Source organism: Anopheles nili, chromosome 2, assembly GCF_943737925.1.
Source record: "Anopheles nili chromosome 2, idAnoNiliSN_F5_01, whole genome shotgun sequence".
NCBI classification, from domain to species: domain Eukaryota; kingdom Metazoa; phylum Arthropoda; class Insecta; order Diptera; family Culicidae; genus Anopheles; species Anopheles nili.
The window spans coordinates 62,882,177-62,896,436 of record NC_071291.1 but is presented as its reverse complement, the minus strand read 5'-3'; the positions used below and the strand labels follow the sequence as shown (position 1 = coordinate 62,896,436).

At 49.4% G+C, this 14,260-nt stretch overlaps 3 protein-coding genes across 3 annotated transcripts; 1 reads left to right on the top strand and 2 right to left on the bottom strand.

Annotated features, from left to right (window-relative positions):
• Window positions 1-3,798: 3,798 nt before the first annotated feature.
• On the bottom strand, window positions 3,799-5,117 carry LOC128720087 (borealin-like). Its single transcript, XM_053813732.1, has 3 exons — window positions 4,998-5,117; window positions 4,801-4,921; window positions 3,799-4,724 (listed from the first exon to the last, which is right to left on the bottom strand). The coding sequence occupies exons 2-3, from the start codon at window positions 4,901-4,903 to the stop codon at window positions 3,799-3,801; spliced, it is 1,029 nt and encodes a 342-aa protein (XP_053669707.1). The 5' UTR covers window positions 4,904-4,921; window positions 4,998-5,117.
• A 666-nt stretch (window positions 5,118-5,783) lies between these two features.
• On the bottom strand, window positions 5,784-10,538 carry LOC128727765 (zinc finger protein Xfin-like). The gene is made up of 5 exons (XM_053821709.1): window positions 9,848-10,538; window positions 8,775-9,719; window positions 6,903-8,713; window positions 6,647-6,831; window positions 5,784-6,584 (listed from the first exon to the last, which is right to left on the bottom strand). Exons 1-5 carry the CDS (start codon window positions 10,536-10,538, stop codon window positions 6,086-6,088), a joined length of 4,131 nt encoding a protein of 1,376 aa, XP_053677684.1. The 3' UTR covers window positions 5,784-6,085.
• Window positions 10,539-12,630: 2,092 nt separating this feature from the next.
• LOC128720327 (borealin-like) lies at window positions 12,631-14,056 on the top strand. The gene is made up of 5 exons (XM_053813991.1): window positions 12,631-12,754; window positions 12,827-12,960; window positions 13,055-13,163; window positions 13,383-13,803; window positions 13,873-14,056. The coding sequence occupies exons 1-5, from the start codon at window positions 12,652-12,654 to the stop codon at window positions 14,054-14,056; spliced, it is 951 nt and encodes a 316-aa protein (XP_053669966.1). The 5' UTR covers window positions 12,631-12,651.
• Window positions 14,057-14,260: the final 204 nt, after the last annotated feature.

Below are 14,260 nucleotides of genomic sequence, written 5' to 3'. Positions count from 1 at the left end.
CACACACCAGAACCAAACCTGACCGCGGGACCTGTTACAACCGCATTTGACGGTGACGCGCGAGAGTGTACTGTTACCTACTCCACCGGCGGCTGATGCCGTTCTGCCGTTGAAGACGAACCGCTTCTCAACCGATCGCTGCTGGTCCTGTTGCTGCTGCTGATGCTTCTGCCTCCTTTCGGATTGTTCTTAATGTACGATGACGCTGATGATGATGACTGCGGTGATGACTATCGGACCACAGGGGCGCACTGGTCACGGAGAGTGGAGTGTGCGTGTTTTTTTTTTGTTTTGTTTGCCCCGCTGTGTTTTCGTTGTTCCACTCTAAAACGAAGAATAAAGGCAAATTTAAGGGAGAGAAAGAGAAGCATACAGAAAAAAACGCCATTCCTTTCGGTGGGACGTGGCTGGGGGGGAGGGAGGAAGGTTCTACTGGGGGGCCCCACCCGGACACGTAATCGAACCTGACGTTTCGTATCACTTTGTATGGGAAAATGCGGGAACGGATTCGGGTTTATTGAGTGGTTCATCGTTGTGCCCTTGTGCGTTTCGTTTCGGCCCAGCAAAACCCGCGGTCAATCGGTGCCTGATGATGTCGATTGGCTTATTATGTTGAGCGGTGCCGAATGCCACGGTTGTGCCCGTGAATTGTTATTGTTTACGATGCCGATGTCGATGCTCGTGTCCGGCGTGGGTTTCTTGGGCGCACATTGTTTTTTGTTTTGTTTTATTTTACGATACCGCGCTTTGGTCGGTGTTTTCCTCCCGTCGAGGGTAAGAAGGCTCCCTTGGGTCTCCGTACGCGAACCGATACGGCACTGGGTGCAATGTTCAAGGACGCCGCTCGTGGGATCGCTCGCAGAACGATTTAAACACGAAAGACTTAAGCGCCACGTCAAGCGACGAACCTCCGGTTCAAGCGAGAGCGAATTTTTTGTTCCGATCGATTTGGGGTTGAGATGAGCATTTAAGATGGTGCTTTGAATTGGAATTCACAATTATTTCAATTTCAATTTAAAGCAATGCTCGTTTAATTGCCTGCTATAAGTGATTTATTAGCAATGCATGATATTTATTACGGCGATTTCGTTCGTCGATGGAGAGTTATTTGAATCACCTTTTTTTATTTTAATAATGAAAAATAACTAAATAGTGAACTGCCCCACCATAATACACTTAATTCAATTCATTCCATTGTTCCGGTCCACGGACGGATTCGAGCAATTCACATCGTGTTACTACTTTGTGCAAGTTCCCTCTCCAAGCACCAGCACAGAGAAATGACAAATCACTCTTAAAGCGGACGCTGGTTCTTCTGCCGCGCAAAACCACCCCACAACGACGGCATGATCATTGGTAACGAGACGTTCTTTTTTTTCGCGATACACACCGGTAAGCCGATCGGAGGCAATCTCCACCAACGGGCCACATAAAACGCTGTATCGCATCCATTAGTACAGCATCCGGGGAGCGGGAAGTGGCAGGCGCATGGCAGGCAACGAGAGAAGGAAGCAAGCAAAAGAAAACATAACCATAAAATAATCATCCGTACATGATCCGAAAACGAGACCCGCCAACAGACGACCGGGAACGGTTCGACCTTCGCACGCCAGACACGCCAGTATCGTGGCCCGGCCCTTGACCACGGATGTGGTTCCCGGTCGAGACGATTTGGCTTCAGCAGTAATAAGCTTGGACGGTCCACACGCCATCGTCGTCTCCTGCAACAACAACAAAAACTAATGGCCCCGGTAGAAGTAAAAGTGAGCCCCGAGTGTCGTCTTCGGTTGGGTTCAAATTGTGGTCAAGGATACCACCGCAATCGCGATTCTTGGGCGATCGAGCTAGACCATCAAGCTCTAGCCATCGCATTATCTATCAGTTAGCTTAGATTGGTCGTATCTTGTGCAGGAACCTGACCCCCCCCCCCCCCCAAGACTCGATGCTACGGCACGGTCATGTTGTCCAGGAGATTTGTTGTTTTTGGTCTCTCTCTCTCTCTCTCTGAGCTTACGATCAGACGGAGATGGAATCAGTTTTATAACAACCTAACAAAGAACGCCATCACGCATCTTGCGGTTGGTGCACATTCCTAACTCCAATGCTAATTTATATTTACGAGAGGTCATGAAGCGCAGCAACAGTTCCAATACAACACAGAACCTGAATATGATCTCACTCGGACTCTTTATGCGACTCTCGACAGATGTTTCAACAAACGTGAGCGCATGATTTTATCGTGTTGTGTTATAAAGTAAATCTATTTCAAACCATTCCAATTCGTTATCGCTACAACAAGTTATGTTTTAAATTATGAGTTCAATTATTAATTGAACTGTACCTAAGATTTTGTTTCACTAATAAGTCGATTTAACGGGTTTCTTTCGGATCGAAATTGTAGGCATTATTTAGAGACTTTTTTGTGATTTTTCATCCAACATTTTCGGTAATACTTTATTGCTAATGTTAACACATGTTAATACATTTGTTAAGGGATTTAGGAATCCTCTTTTCGACCCACACCTGGACTATATCTGTTGATAATTCATTACGGACCTGTTTATTTATCGAGCGGACATACTGATGTTATATAAACAAATCACAGCTTCAACATGGTTTTGGAAAAGAAACGAATTCAACTGCTACCACTCACCGAACTGAGATTTGTAACAGGATCACAAGATTTTGTAACAGGAGCAAGAGGCAATAGCACTAATAGTTTCACTAGTAAGTAATTTCACTAGTAAATAAGTAACACATAACAACCAATTAAATTTTCGAACATGGACGGGGAAATATGATGGCGGATCGGCTTATCACTTCAGAGGGGGTGGCTAGCTAATCCATGAGAGAACAGGACAGCCTGTTGTAATCTCATGGTTTACAGCCACCAAGATCCCACCGTACGCTTAGAGCGATAAACGATCGAATGCAAAAGAGATAGGATGCCGATAATCACACGCTGGAGAGAGCGACGATATGGATTGATAACGCTCAAGAGAGTCGGCAAGGCGTGTGAGCGAGATCACTGATTACATCGTACTTGCGTACAAGTACCAAGCTGGTAGCAACCTCTTCGGGTCATGTTCTCCTGGTATTTTAGCCGATTTCTGGATGGCAAAATTTGATGCCAAAAATTCTCCGTTTTGCGGCGCGAGGCTGCGCGTGCTTTCTGGGTTTTGGCGAACCGCGTTTCGTGCGTCGCAGGTTGAAAGTACCGCACAGACGGGGTCGAGGGTTATCAAAGAAAGGATTTTAGGATGCTAAGGATTTCTTTCAGTTTTCTTTCTAGTTTTTATGGGTTAATACCGGAAATTGCACTTTAAACCGAGCAATAATTGGAAAGGCTGGCCAGGTTTTGCAAAGGTTTATAACATTTTTTTCCACTTTCGGAGTAAACATAAGCACTCTTTTTAAGATAAGATGCTTGGCTTAACCATTATTATTTTTATTGATTACTAATGATATTTCATCCAATAATATCACGTGTCACCATCAACATTTTTCATATGCTTTAATTTCTTTCTACTGCATTCGACATGAATTTTTTTGTCATCAACTGAACGCTTTTCCCTCGACCCACGAGTCCTAGAGCTTTTTGGAGGGTAAAATGATCGTAATCTCTTTATATTACTTCCTGTACAGCTTCAAATTACATGCGCAAGAAGAACTGGTTTTGCATTCATAATAAAAAGTTTATTAAAATATTTACATACAGGAATTTGTGACAAAATAAAGTTTATCTAAAATCACTTCACACAAAACGCATCTTGTTTTAATGATGCCCTTACGTTTACATCACTGATTGATATGAAAATTACATTCTTCAGCGTATTGCATGATTTTGTTCAGATTTGCCTGCAATTTCTTCAAATGTTCCAGCGTGGCGAAGTCTAACTTGGGCATGGATTCCGCATCGACATCTTCCAGATCGGTTGGCTGAAGCGACAGTACCCCGTTCGGTACGGGAATGTTAACGTTGGCCGTGTTCTTGTGCATAACCGAGTTGACCACGGGGCTGCCGGTGAGCGAATACACGCTCTCGCCCGCCCTTGGATGGCGAATGAAGGCTAGCGGTGTATTTGGTTGAACTTTGAGAGTGATCTGGCTCATACCCCGATCGGCGCTGACCGTCCGAGGGCGATCGTCCTTGTTAGCCGCTGCCATCGGTGTGCGAAGTTTCGATCGTGAAAAGCGTTCCGAAGGACCGGCAAAAATGCTCCTACTTACAGCCGGCGTTCGCACGTCGATTTTTTTCGCTTTCAACCCAAACAGCATCGACGATTGGACTGGTTTAGCTGGAGTAGTTGCGTGGCTAGATACCGAGTTACTGCGTCGCCGGGAAAAAGTGCTCTTCATCGCCGAAGCTAACGGTCCGATCGGTCGTTTCGAAGGCTTCGCTGATGCCATAACATCCAGCGAGTGCTTCGTGTTATCCTCCGTTTGGTAGCCATCGTCGGTACGGAACGACTTTTGGGGACACACTGGAAATTCCCCGGACTCGACGGACAGCTGACTCGCGTTGGCTCCCGTCTGCATCGGCTCCAGGACAGGGCCCATATTAAGCACATCGACAAACAGATTGCAACCGGATTTCCGAAGATCACCCATGGTCATCTGAAGCATCTCTTTCGGTATACGATCCTTCATCATGCTTCCCAGCCAATCCGCTCTTTCCAGGTCTGCATCTAGCTTCGCATCCAACGACATCAAAAAGGATTCGGCTACGGGCATTAAAATGAATCCATTGTTAATGAAATAAGCCAAGCTGCGCTTTCCGGTACACAGAACGTCTCTTACACACTATCTCGAACTCTCGCATTGCGTTAGCGAAGCGCTCCTCCTGGTAACTGGCACGGTTCCGTTTCGACGCAGCATTTCGAGAGATTTTGGTACGCACCATTACAATAGAAGTATATCACTGAAAAGAAAATTAAAACCACGAGGTATTACTTTGGGTCATGTAGAAAATGGAGGCGACTAAGGTTATACTATACCAGCTTCGAAGTCGAAAACAAGTCAAAACGTTTTTACAAATAAATAGGTATCGGTAAAAATCACAGTCTCAAATATATAACATCACTATAGGCTTGCATTTATACTCAAATGAATGGAACTAGCAGAATGTAATGAAATTGACGATAACAGCTGTTATTTGTTTAGTTTGCGGATTGAAATATATTCTAAGCAAGAAGTGTGTTACAAATTCTTAAGCTCGTGACACTGGTGTGGAATTTTCTAATTTCTATAACAACATTTTAAACAAAAACGAAATCATATTTTAAGGACTACTACTGACTTTCACCGCTAATTCCCTCCGAAAGGATCGCGCAGGGATACACATCCCGCCAGCAAATTAGAAACGTCAAATCGCACTCAAAACATTCATCGAATTCGATGTTTTTTGTCAAAGCTATATATTAAAATTTTGCAAAATATATCAAATAAAGCGTAATTCTAAACAAATAAAATATTCTACTGTTATATCTCATTATTACATTGTTTATTGCAACACTATTCTTGCATTTCTGCATAAATTTAAGCAAAACAGCATTGCAACACCCCGTAGACCGCATGCGTTCCCGACAGTGATCGCATGGATGACGAAAGTGTTAACAAACCATCTATAATTTAATATGTTTTTATTTCGATTTCAAATATACACAAAAGTTCAACAATAAAAGATAACCACAAACAGCATAAATTACTTTCGTGATCGATATCATTTATTAAAACTGCGATACTGCGCGCAGTGTGTTTCAGGTTTTAAAATGTAAGTACGTAAGTTTATAATATACACAAGATTACACCACAAGCGGCGAAACGCGCGCTCTTGTGTCCCGGTGGAAATTCAATTAGACTCTAAAGCAGGAGCGCCGTTCGTGTGTTGCACGGGCGAACCTCCAAGAAGCAGTCTGAAATTGTACCTTAGGTTTGTAGTGGATGAAGACGATGGGGGGTGGTCTATGTCTATACAATCGTATTATACTCTTTGTAAAAAGTATCAGCTATCACGCCGGATCACGCTCGCGGATCGGTGGTTGTTTTGTGCGCCAGTAGAATCTCTCTGATTCCCCTGCAGACTCTAACTCTCCAATGGCTGCAAGCCATGCACGGCATACTGATGCTGCACCAGGTCCGTCGCGTTGGAGCAGCTGACGTCGCACAAATGGCACTGCAGCAACCGATCGTCCACGTGGGTCCGCTTGTGCCCGCGCAGGCTATCCGAGCGTCCAAAGCATTTCCCGCACACGTCGCACTTGTACGGTTTTTCCCCCGTGTGCGTGCGCATATGGATCTTGAGCGATTTGGGCCATGCAAACGGCTTGTTGCACATCGGACACCGATGTTTGCCCTTCTGGTCATTTTGCGCCGCGTCCTGACCTCCGTACTGGAGTCCGGTGGCAGGTCCACTCGCCTGTGAGGTGCTGTCGTCCTCGTGGTCATACCCATTATTGCTGCTATCACCACCGCTGGTCGGTGGTGCTATCGATGCATTCGAGGGGTGAGAGACTTTTGGACGATTCCTTTGTTTGTTCGGGCTTTTTTCTTTGTGCTTTCGATGCTGACTTTCCGAAGCGACCCTACGGCACACGACGGTGATTTAATAAAAAATCCATCCCATTAATAAGGCCATAATGCTTACATCGTTCCGGACGCGAATCGGTTTGTACTGTTGTCATTCACAGATGCGTAAAGGTTCTGCCTCTGTTGCTGTGCATGTCCCTCCTCTGGGTCATCATTTTCGTCATCGTCCTCTTCGGCTTCTTCTTCGTCGTCTTCCTCCTCGCTTTCGGAGCAACTTGCCTCTTTTACCATCACCTCGATCACCTAGCAATGGACAAGGAAAAACCAGCAACATAATCACAACTGTTACCGAACGATGCTGAGGTCCTGCTTACCTGTTCGTCCTCGCTGTCTTCCGATTCATCTTCTTCCTCTTCCTCCCCAGAATCGTCTTCATCATCTTCGTTTTGCTGCTCCGCATCCTCTTCGTCCTGGTGCTGTTCTTCAGTGCCACCAGCCCCATTGATTGCGTTCCCACCCAACAAAGACCGACTGTTCTCGTGCGGTCGGTTTAACCTATCTTCCGGTTCACCATCACCGTCCGAATCACCCGCTTCCGAGGCCGTGCTTGGTTCCTTCGAAGTCGTCAGCGAGAGCATACTTAGAAACGACTGCTGACGGTGGCATTTTTCGTGCGTCTTAAGATAATCCGACCGGATGAATGATTTATCACACTGAGGGCAGGTGTACGGCTTCTCACCCGTGTGCAACCGGCAGTGCATCTTGAGTGTGACCACCGTAACAAACGTCTTATCACACTGATTGCATTTGTACCGTCCATCGCTGGTACGCTCGTAATCCGACCGATGGAACTCGCCGCGCGTCTCTGCCTCACCCGGCGATCCGTTGTGTTGCTTCGGGGGGCTACTATTGCTGCAGCTGCTACTGCTACTACTACTGCTATTGCTGCTGCTGCTGCTGCTACTAGTACTGCTATTGCTACTGTTGTGTCCCCCTGATACGGTTCCGTCTCGATTATTGATCACCATGCCTCCCCTGGTCGACAGCACAATAGGCGACACCAGCTTGGAGCTGGTTTTGCTCCCACCGAGCAGTCCATGGACCGGTTTCGATCGATTCCCCATCACCGACAGTCCATCCATCGTGGTATCGTCACCTTCGTCATCCAAGCGACTTGCCACAGCGCTACTGTCCCCTCCAGCGGCCGCTTCCGCTACCAGCTGCAGATGCCGCTTCGACTTAAAGTGCTCCTTCAGATAGTCTACCCGATTGAAGGACCGATCGCAAACCTCACAATGGAACGGTTTCTCCTCCGTGTGTGCCAGGGCGTGCTTGCGCAATAAGGCCACCTGATTGAACACCGTATCGCAGATTTTGCACACAAACTGGCCGTCGTTCGATTCGGTGAAATGATAGTTTTCCGGGGCCAATCCTGCCCGACCGATGAGCGGTTTTCCGGTAGCCACGGAGGATCCTCCACCACTCGGGGCAGGGGAATCAGCAGGAGTGTCTTGTTTAACAACGGCAGGCGGAGGAGATGATGCAGCTGACCTGGAACCACCTCCGACACTAGCACCACCACCGGCTGGGGTAGTTGTCGAGGCCGCAGCTGCCGCCGCCGCTGCCATGCTAGCTATGGCAGCCGCCGGTAACACCCCATCCTTAAAATGCACCTTCAAATGGCGCTCGAGATAGTCCGAGCGGATGTACGACTCGTGGCAGAACGTGCACTTGTACGGTTTTTCGTTCGTGTGGATGCGGAAGTGAATACGCACCGTTTGCTGGTGCGAAAAGAGCCGCTCGCACACCGTACACATGAACTTGCCATCGGCCGTCTTAACGCAGTACTCCTGCTGGTGGTCGGGCGGTTTGCGTTCTTCGATCGGCTTCAGCAGTGATATACCGGTGGATGGTGCCTTCGACGTAACGAGCGGTTTCGGTTGTTTAGCACCCGCGGAGACGGGTAGCGCCGTGCGTGTCGAATCCGTCGTCCCACTTTTACCAGAGGAATGTTGCATTCCGCTCGTCGAATCGGCCGTTGCCACCGCGATTGACTTCAGGTCTATGGCTCCCGGTGCGCCCGGATCTTCACCATTTCCGATGACGTGCTTTTTCAGGTGGTTTTTCAAATAGTCAGACCCGATGAAGGCCAATTCGCACAGCGGACACTTGAAGGTGGGCAGATCTAGAAGCACAAACGAACGTTAGCACCAGCCGGACCAAAACACCCAACAAACCACGCTTACCTGGATGGGTTCGAACGTGCAGCATTAAATCCGATTCGCGGACGAACCGGCGCTCACATACGGGACAGCTATGTTTGGGGCACTCTTGCACCGGAACCGGCATCATCTTTTTCAACAGATGCTGCTGTTGCTGATCCGCCATCAACCGACTATTTCCTCCAGCCAGCTTTGGTAGGAGACTGCGCCCACCGACGGTCATTGTGGGTCCGTTCCGCAGTAGAAAATGTTGCTGATCGTTGCTTTCAGCGCCCGTTCCCTCATCGTCACCATCCTCATCGTCCTCGTAATCCCGGTGATCGTCACTCGAGATACTCGTGCCCGTGCCGGTGTGGGACGTCCTCCGGGACACACCAGCCTTCATGAGACCCATAATTCCTGCCGTCTGCATCCGGTCATCAACCAAATCTTCAATCTTTCGCACCATCAACCTCGGCCGCTTGACCCGATGATCCAACAGATCGACTTCATTCGTCTCTATCGCAGTGTTGCTGGTAAAACCATGCTGCGGTGGCACCTCCAACTGCTCCTGCACATCCTCCTCGTCCTCCATCGGGTGAAAGCTGTGGTACTTCAGGTAGTGGCACTGCAGAAAATCCATCCGGATGAACGCTTTCGGGCACATGTTGCACTTGTACGGTCGGTCCCCGAGATGCTGCTGGTGCAGGTGCTCCTCCAGCTCCACCGTGTCGGTGAACGTTTTCTCGCAGTACGTGCAGGCAAAGTGCGCTTCCGTTTCCGGCACCGGTGGTAGCGCATCGGCCAACCCCATCCCGGCATGCTCCGTGCGAATGTGGTGCGCGAACGCCGGATCCGAAGCGAACACGCTAAAGCACAGCTTACACTCGAACGGGTTGTTTTTCTCGTGAATGCGCATATGATAGCGCAGATGATCCGGTCGGTGGAATATCCTCGGGCACACGTCACACTGATACGTCCTTCCGGTGCCTGCAAGAGAAGGATAAAGCGTATTAATACCGTTTCCCGTTTTGCTGTCCAAAACCAACCACCAGAAAAACTTCCGGGTTTTCCGAGCCTGCTGTGATGGTGCAAGTGACGACTTGCCACACACGTACCGAGCAACGATGACCTCTGCGCCGTCTTCGATAGGATGTTCGCAGCGACGACCATCACGTCCTCATCCTCGTCGTCATCGTCGTCATCCTCATCGTCGTCGTCATCATCATCATCGTCATCATCGTCGTCGTCGTCCTCGTCCGAATCATCATCACTGTAACCGACGAGCAGCCCATCCCCGGTTCCGTTGATACGCCTCTGAAGTTCGCCGTTGCGATTGCCACCGATGTAAATGCCATTCAGCCGCTGGGCGAGCGTTACGGAAGGCCGATGTTGCTGCAGCAGCTGCTGCTGATGATGCTGCTTGGTATTGGTAACGCTGCTGGCGCTGGTGGTGGTACTCATCGCCCCATTGGAGATACGACCGGTGACGAGTACGCCACCATTCCGTGCGACCCCATTTACCGCAGCCCGCTGATGGGTGTTGCGTCCCGTCATTCCCGCAACCACCGACGTCCCCGTTGCCCGGTGGTTATGTGCTGGTCCACCGTTGACCGTTGGCGGTTCATCGTCGCCCGAGTGCATGCTGGTGAGAAACTTGATGTGATCCTCGTCGATGCCGACCTCCACAATCTCCTGGTCCGACATTCCGTCACCGTTCGCCACCGCACCTGCGGCTACGTTGCGCTGCTGCCGCCGTACACCGCTTTCGTCGTCGTCATGGTCTTTTTTCTCCGCCTTTAGTTCCATCGCGAACGTGCGTAGTACGCCCCGTCGAACAGGGTTTTGCAGCTGCTGCTGTCCGTGTGGCTCTCCTTTCGGTGTGGGTGAGGGGGGGCTGGGTGGGAGTGCCGGTCGATAGGAGCTCCGCCTCGGGGCTGGTCCTCCGTTCCGGTTCGCGTTCCTCCTGTCCGTCGGCTGCTTATGCTTTACACGTTACGCTATCGCAGCAACCGCTGCCGCGGTATCGACGACAACCACCCGACCCGATGGTTCACTCTCTCGCTCTCACTCGCACACTCTATCTTTCTCTCTCCCTCACGCACGCTCGCACGTTCGGTTTCTTTCTCCTCCCCGGCGGATGTACTGCGGACTGTCCCGTATTACGACAATCGCGTGTCCGCACCCCGCACTTGTTTTGTCTCTTTCTCGCACGGAACCCGGACCTTCCCACCCCACGGGTGAACGGTGGCGACGGGTTGACGACGATGGTAACCACCGATACAACGTATTCCCCACGTCCGGGGAATCTAGTTCCGAGCACCAGGTTTCACTTCTCACACGTCGCTCTCTCGTTCGCAAAAGGCGAGGTCAAACCGGAAGGCAGCAGTGGCACCTCCATTCCATACACCGCTTGCTCACGACTTTTTGTTCCCCCCGTATCTTCCATCGCCCTACCGGCGCACGGTACGAACTTTCCCACTTCTGGGGCACCCGTGATATGTACACGTAGAACCTGAAAGTTACAAGCCCACAATCGGTGGCTGTGTCCTTCAGCGGGCGTGACGCACCCGAATTCACCGACGAAAACACACGCTCACCCACTGGCACAATACTGGCGCGGTGCGTACGTGCGGACCACCGTTCCTGCGAGCCGAACCGAAATCCGAAATCCGAATGGCGGCTGCCAACCGCGACACATCCGGTGCAGCCCTCGGCAATGCTGAAAAACACACACCCGCTTCAAGCTAGGGGTGACCGAGAGCGGTTCGATTGGGGGGAGGGGGTGGGGCCGTGTCCGTGTGTCAAACCCACCGCACCACCGTCCAGAGCCACACGCGAGCGAAACGCGCTGTACGGGGAACTACAAGCGCTGGTCGACGAGAACGGTCCGCGCACTAATACACTCACGTACGGTAAGAGCGCGCCCAGCACCGCCCCGGGGACCCGAAACCTGCGAGACTCGTCGTCGTGTGTATCCGTCGACGGCTTTTCTGCACTTGTGCACATTCAGACGTACGAACGCGCGGCGCGGTTCAATCCGAGCGGAAACCAACTGCGGTGACGGTGGCGGTGCTTGCAGCATCGCCTACTACATCACGCTGTACACGCCGACCAATCCGGTTCCTTCGTGATGCGCGATTTCCAGAAGGCTAGCAAGCTGCAGCAGCTTCGCCGTGCTCTCCGGCCGTTCCCGCACCGTGCGTCCCGTTCCGTCGTCAGTCGCTCGCTGGGCGGAACGCGGGTCGTGCGGCAAGCAGACAAACATCTTGAGCACCGCGCGCGCATGCAGCGCCGCCTTTCCGGTCGCTTCCACTGCCTGCTTCGCGTTGCTTTGTCCTTCGGAAGCAACTGTCAGTCCGGTTTCAAAATCTGCTGCGCTGCTGCTGGTGGCCGTCCGTCGAGCAGTTTGCGTCCGAGCAAACGTTTTTGGCCGGGACGGCCCGGGTGATTCCTTTTCCACCCCAGATTTCGGGCGCGTTGGACTTTGGTGGGGAAATTTTTTAATTGCCATTAATGACGACTCGAGTACTTTGTTTGCATATTGTGCACCGTTCACAGCCGCGCAAAATCACAGTGGCCTGTGATTTTAAATGCAATTACATGTGAGAATTTTTGCAACTTGATCCCATGATACTTTCTTGTAATGTTCTATCGATAAAGCAATTTGAAGATATGTAAACAATTGACGCACGTGAATTATCTGAATACAAACGGAAACATAACCAAAGTAGAGCAGTTTTGAGCACATCTGACAGCGAGAGTGCTCGAACGAGCAATCATACAAACAAACTTCAAACAGTCGTATTTCCCGCTTGTGTCAGTTGGTTGTTAACGAACTTTTTTGCACCACGACGCGAATCAAGTATCCCAAAATCGTTTCTTTCTGGGCTGTAGAATCGTTTAATTCAAGTAAAATATAATGGTGCGTACGAAGGTAACACGCACGGCTACGAAGCGTGGCCAAAACAGCTCCGATTCAAAGATGTACATCGAAATGAAGCTGCGTGATTTCGACGTCATGTGTAAGTATATGGCGTCTCCGTCTTTGCCAGGTGAAAGTATCTAACAACGGCATTTTTTCATTCTATTTCCAGCGGACTGCCACCTAACCAACATTGAGCTCAAATTCCAGAACGATATGGACAAATTGAATCGTGCATTCGAGTTTATGCGAACCCGCATACCAAACAACTTGCTCTCGCTTACTATGGGCGAACTACGCTCCATGGTAAGTTGGACTGCCATTGTGTTTTCACTAGAAACCTTAATGTATTGTGATGCATATGTCCAATTATTAATAATATATATATTAATCTTTGCAGCAAGCTGGCCCTGAAGAGCTCAACAAATCTGCACCGTTAAATCAAACGATCAGCGCCAACATGAGTGCATTATTGGAAAAGTCCTGCCGTAAAAAATCAAAAGATGATGGTAAGTTCGCAAGAACTGCTATAACAAGTAACCTATACACTGTTTCTTTGCACTATGCTGGTTTATCACTGCACTGCAACTAATTATGCTTCACTGTAACTAACCGGTGTCTGTTTTCATACCGTTCTTTTCCCAATGCCTTTGTCATCTCTCACGATACATCACACGGTGGCTGGTATTTCAAAAATCCTGTTGTTCACGCGGTCATTACAACAAAAGGTTACCTTACAGAGGAAAGCGAACAAGGAGATGCGTACCGTGCCGGATCGTTAATGTCCCATTCAAAGGCACGGGTCGGTCCGCTCATGTCTGCAAGAATACGACGTCGTAGCAAATCGGCAAATTCCATCGTCACACCTCACGTCAGTCGCGGCCTGTTTCCTGCACCGCAGAGTGCATTCGCTGGAAAAACGCAGATTCCCGGGTCCGCCATCAAGCCCAGTATTCCGGCCTCGGAGCGCGTGTCGCGGGCAAAAACAAAGACATCATTCGTTAACCGACCGAAAGCGGCGAGTGCTGACCGTGGGTACGGAATTATCACACCCAAAGTGCAGCCGTACACAGCAATGGCAATGATCCGCCATGCCAAGCTAGGGGAGTCGGTATTTTCGGTCACAGGCAGTCCAGTCGTCACCGCAAAGTAAGTACGAACCGAGTTGATCGTATACCATTTTATTTGAGAGTTTTTTTTTTATTTTCGTACTTTTAGCATGCTGGAATCCACCGCTAACGTCAACATTCCCGTGTCTAACGGAATGCTTTCCATCAGGCCCACGGAGATGGAAGTTGTGGATGAATCGCTGCTCCGAAAGATCGACGCGAACGTACTGATGGAGTTAAAGCAGCTCCAGGTCAATTTAGATAAAATTATGAGCTCTCTTCACCTCTCATGATAGATTACATTCATTAGATTCTTTTGATCGATAATGTGTACTGTATCATAACACATTGACTTTTGTTTTAACTCCTCCTTTTAGGCTAGATACTCACTTATTTCTCACTATGTATTACGTATTTTACATGTTCGAATGGCAATGATTAAGTAGCTTTTTAAATTGAAATATATGCGAACTCTAGGACTACAAATGCACTTGAAT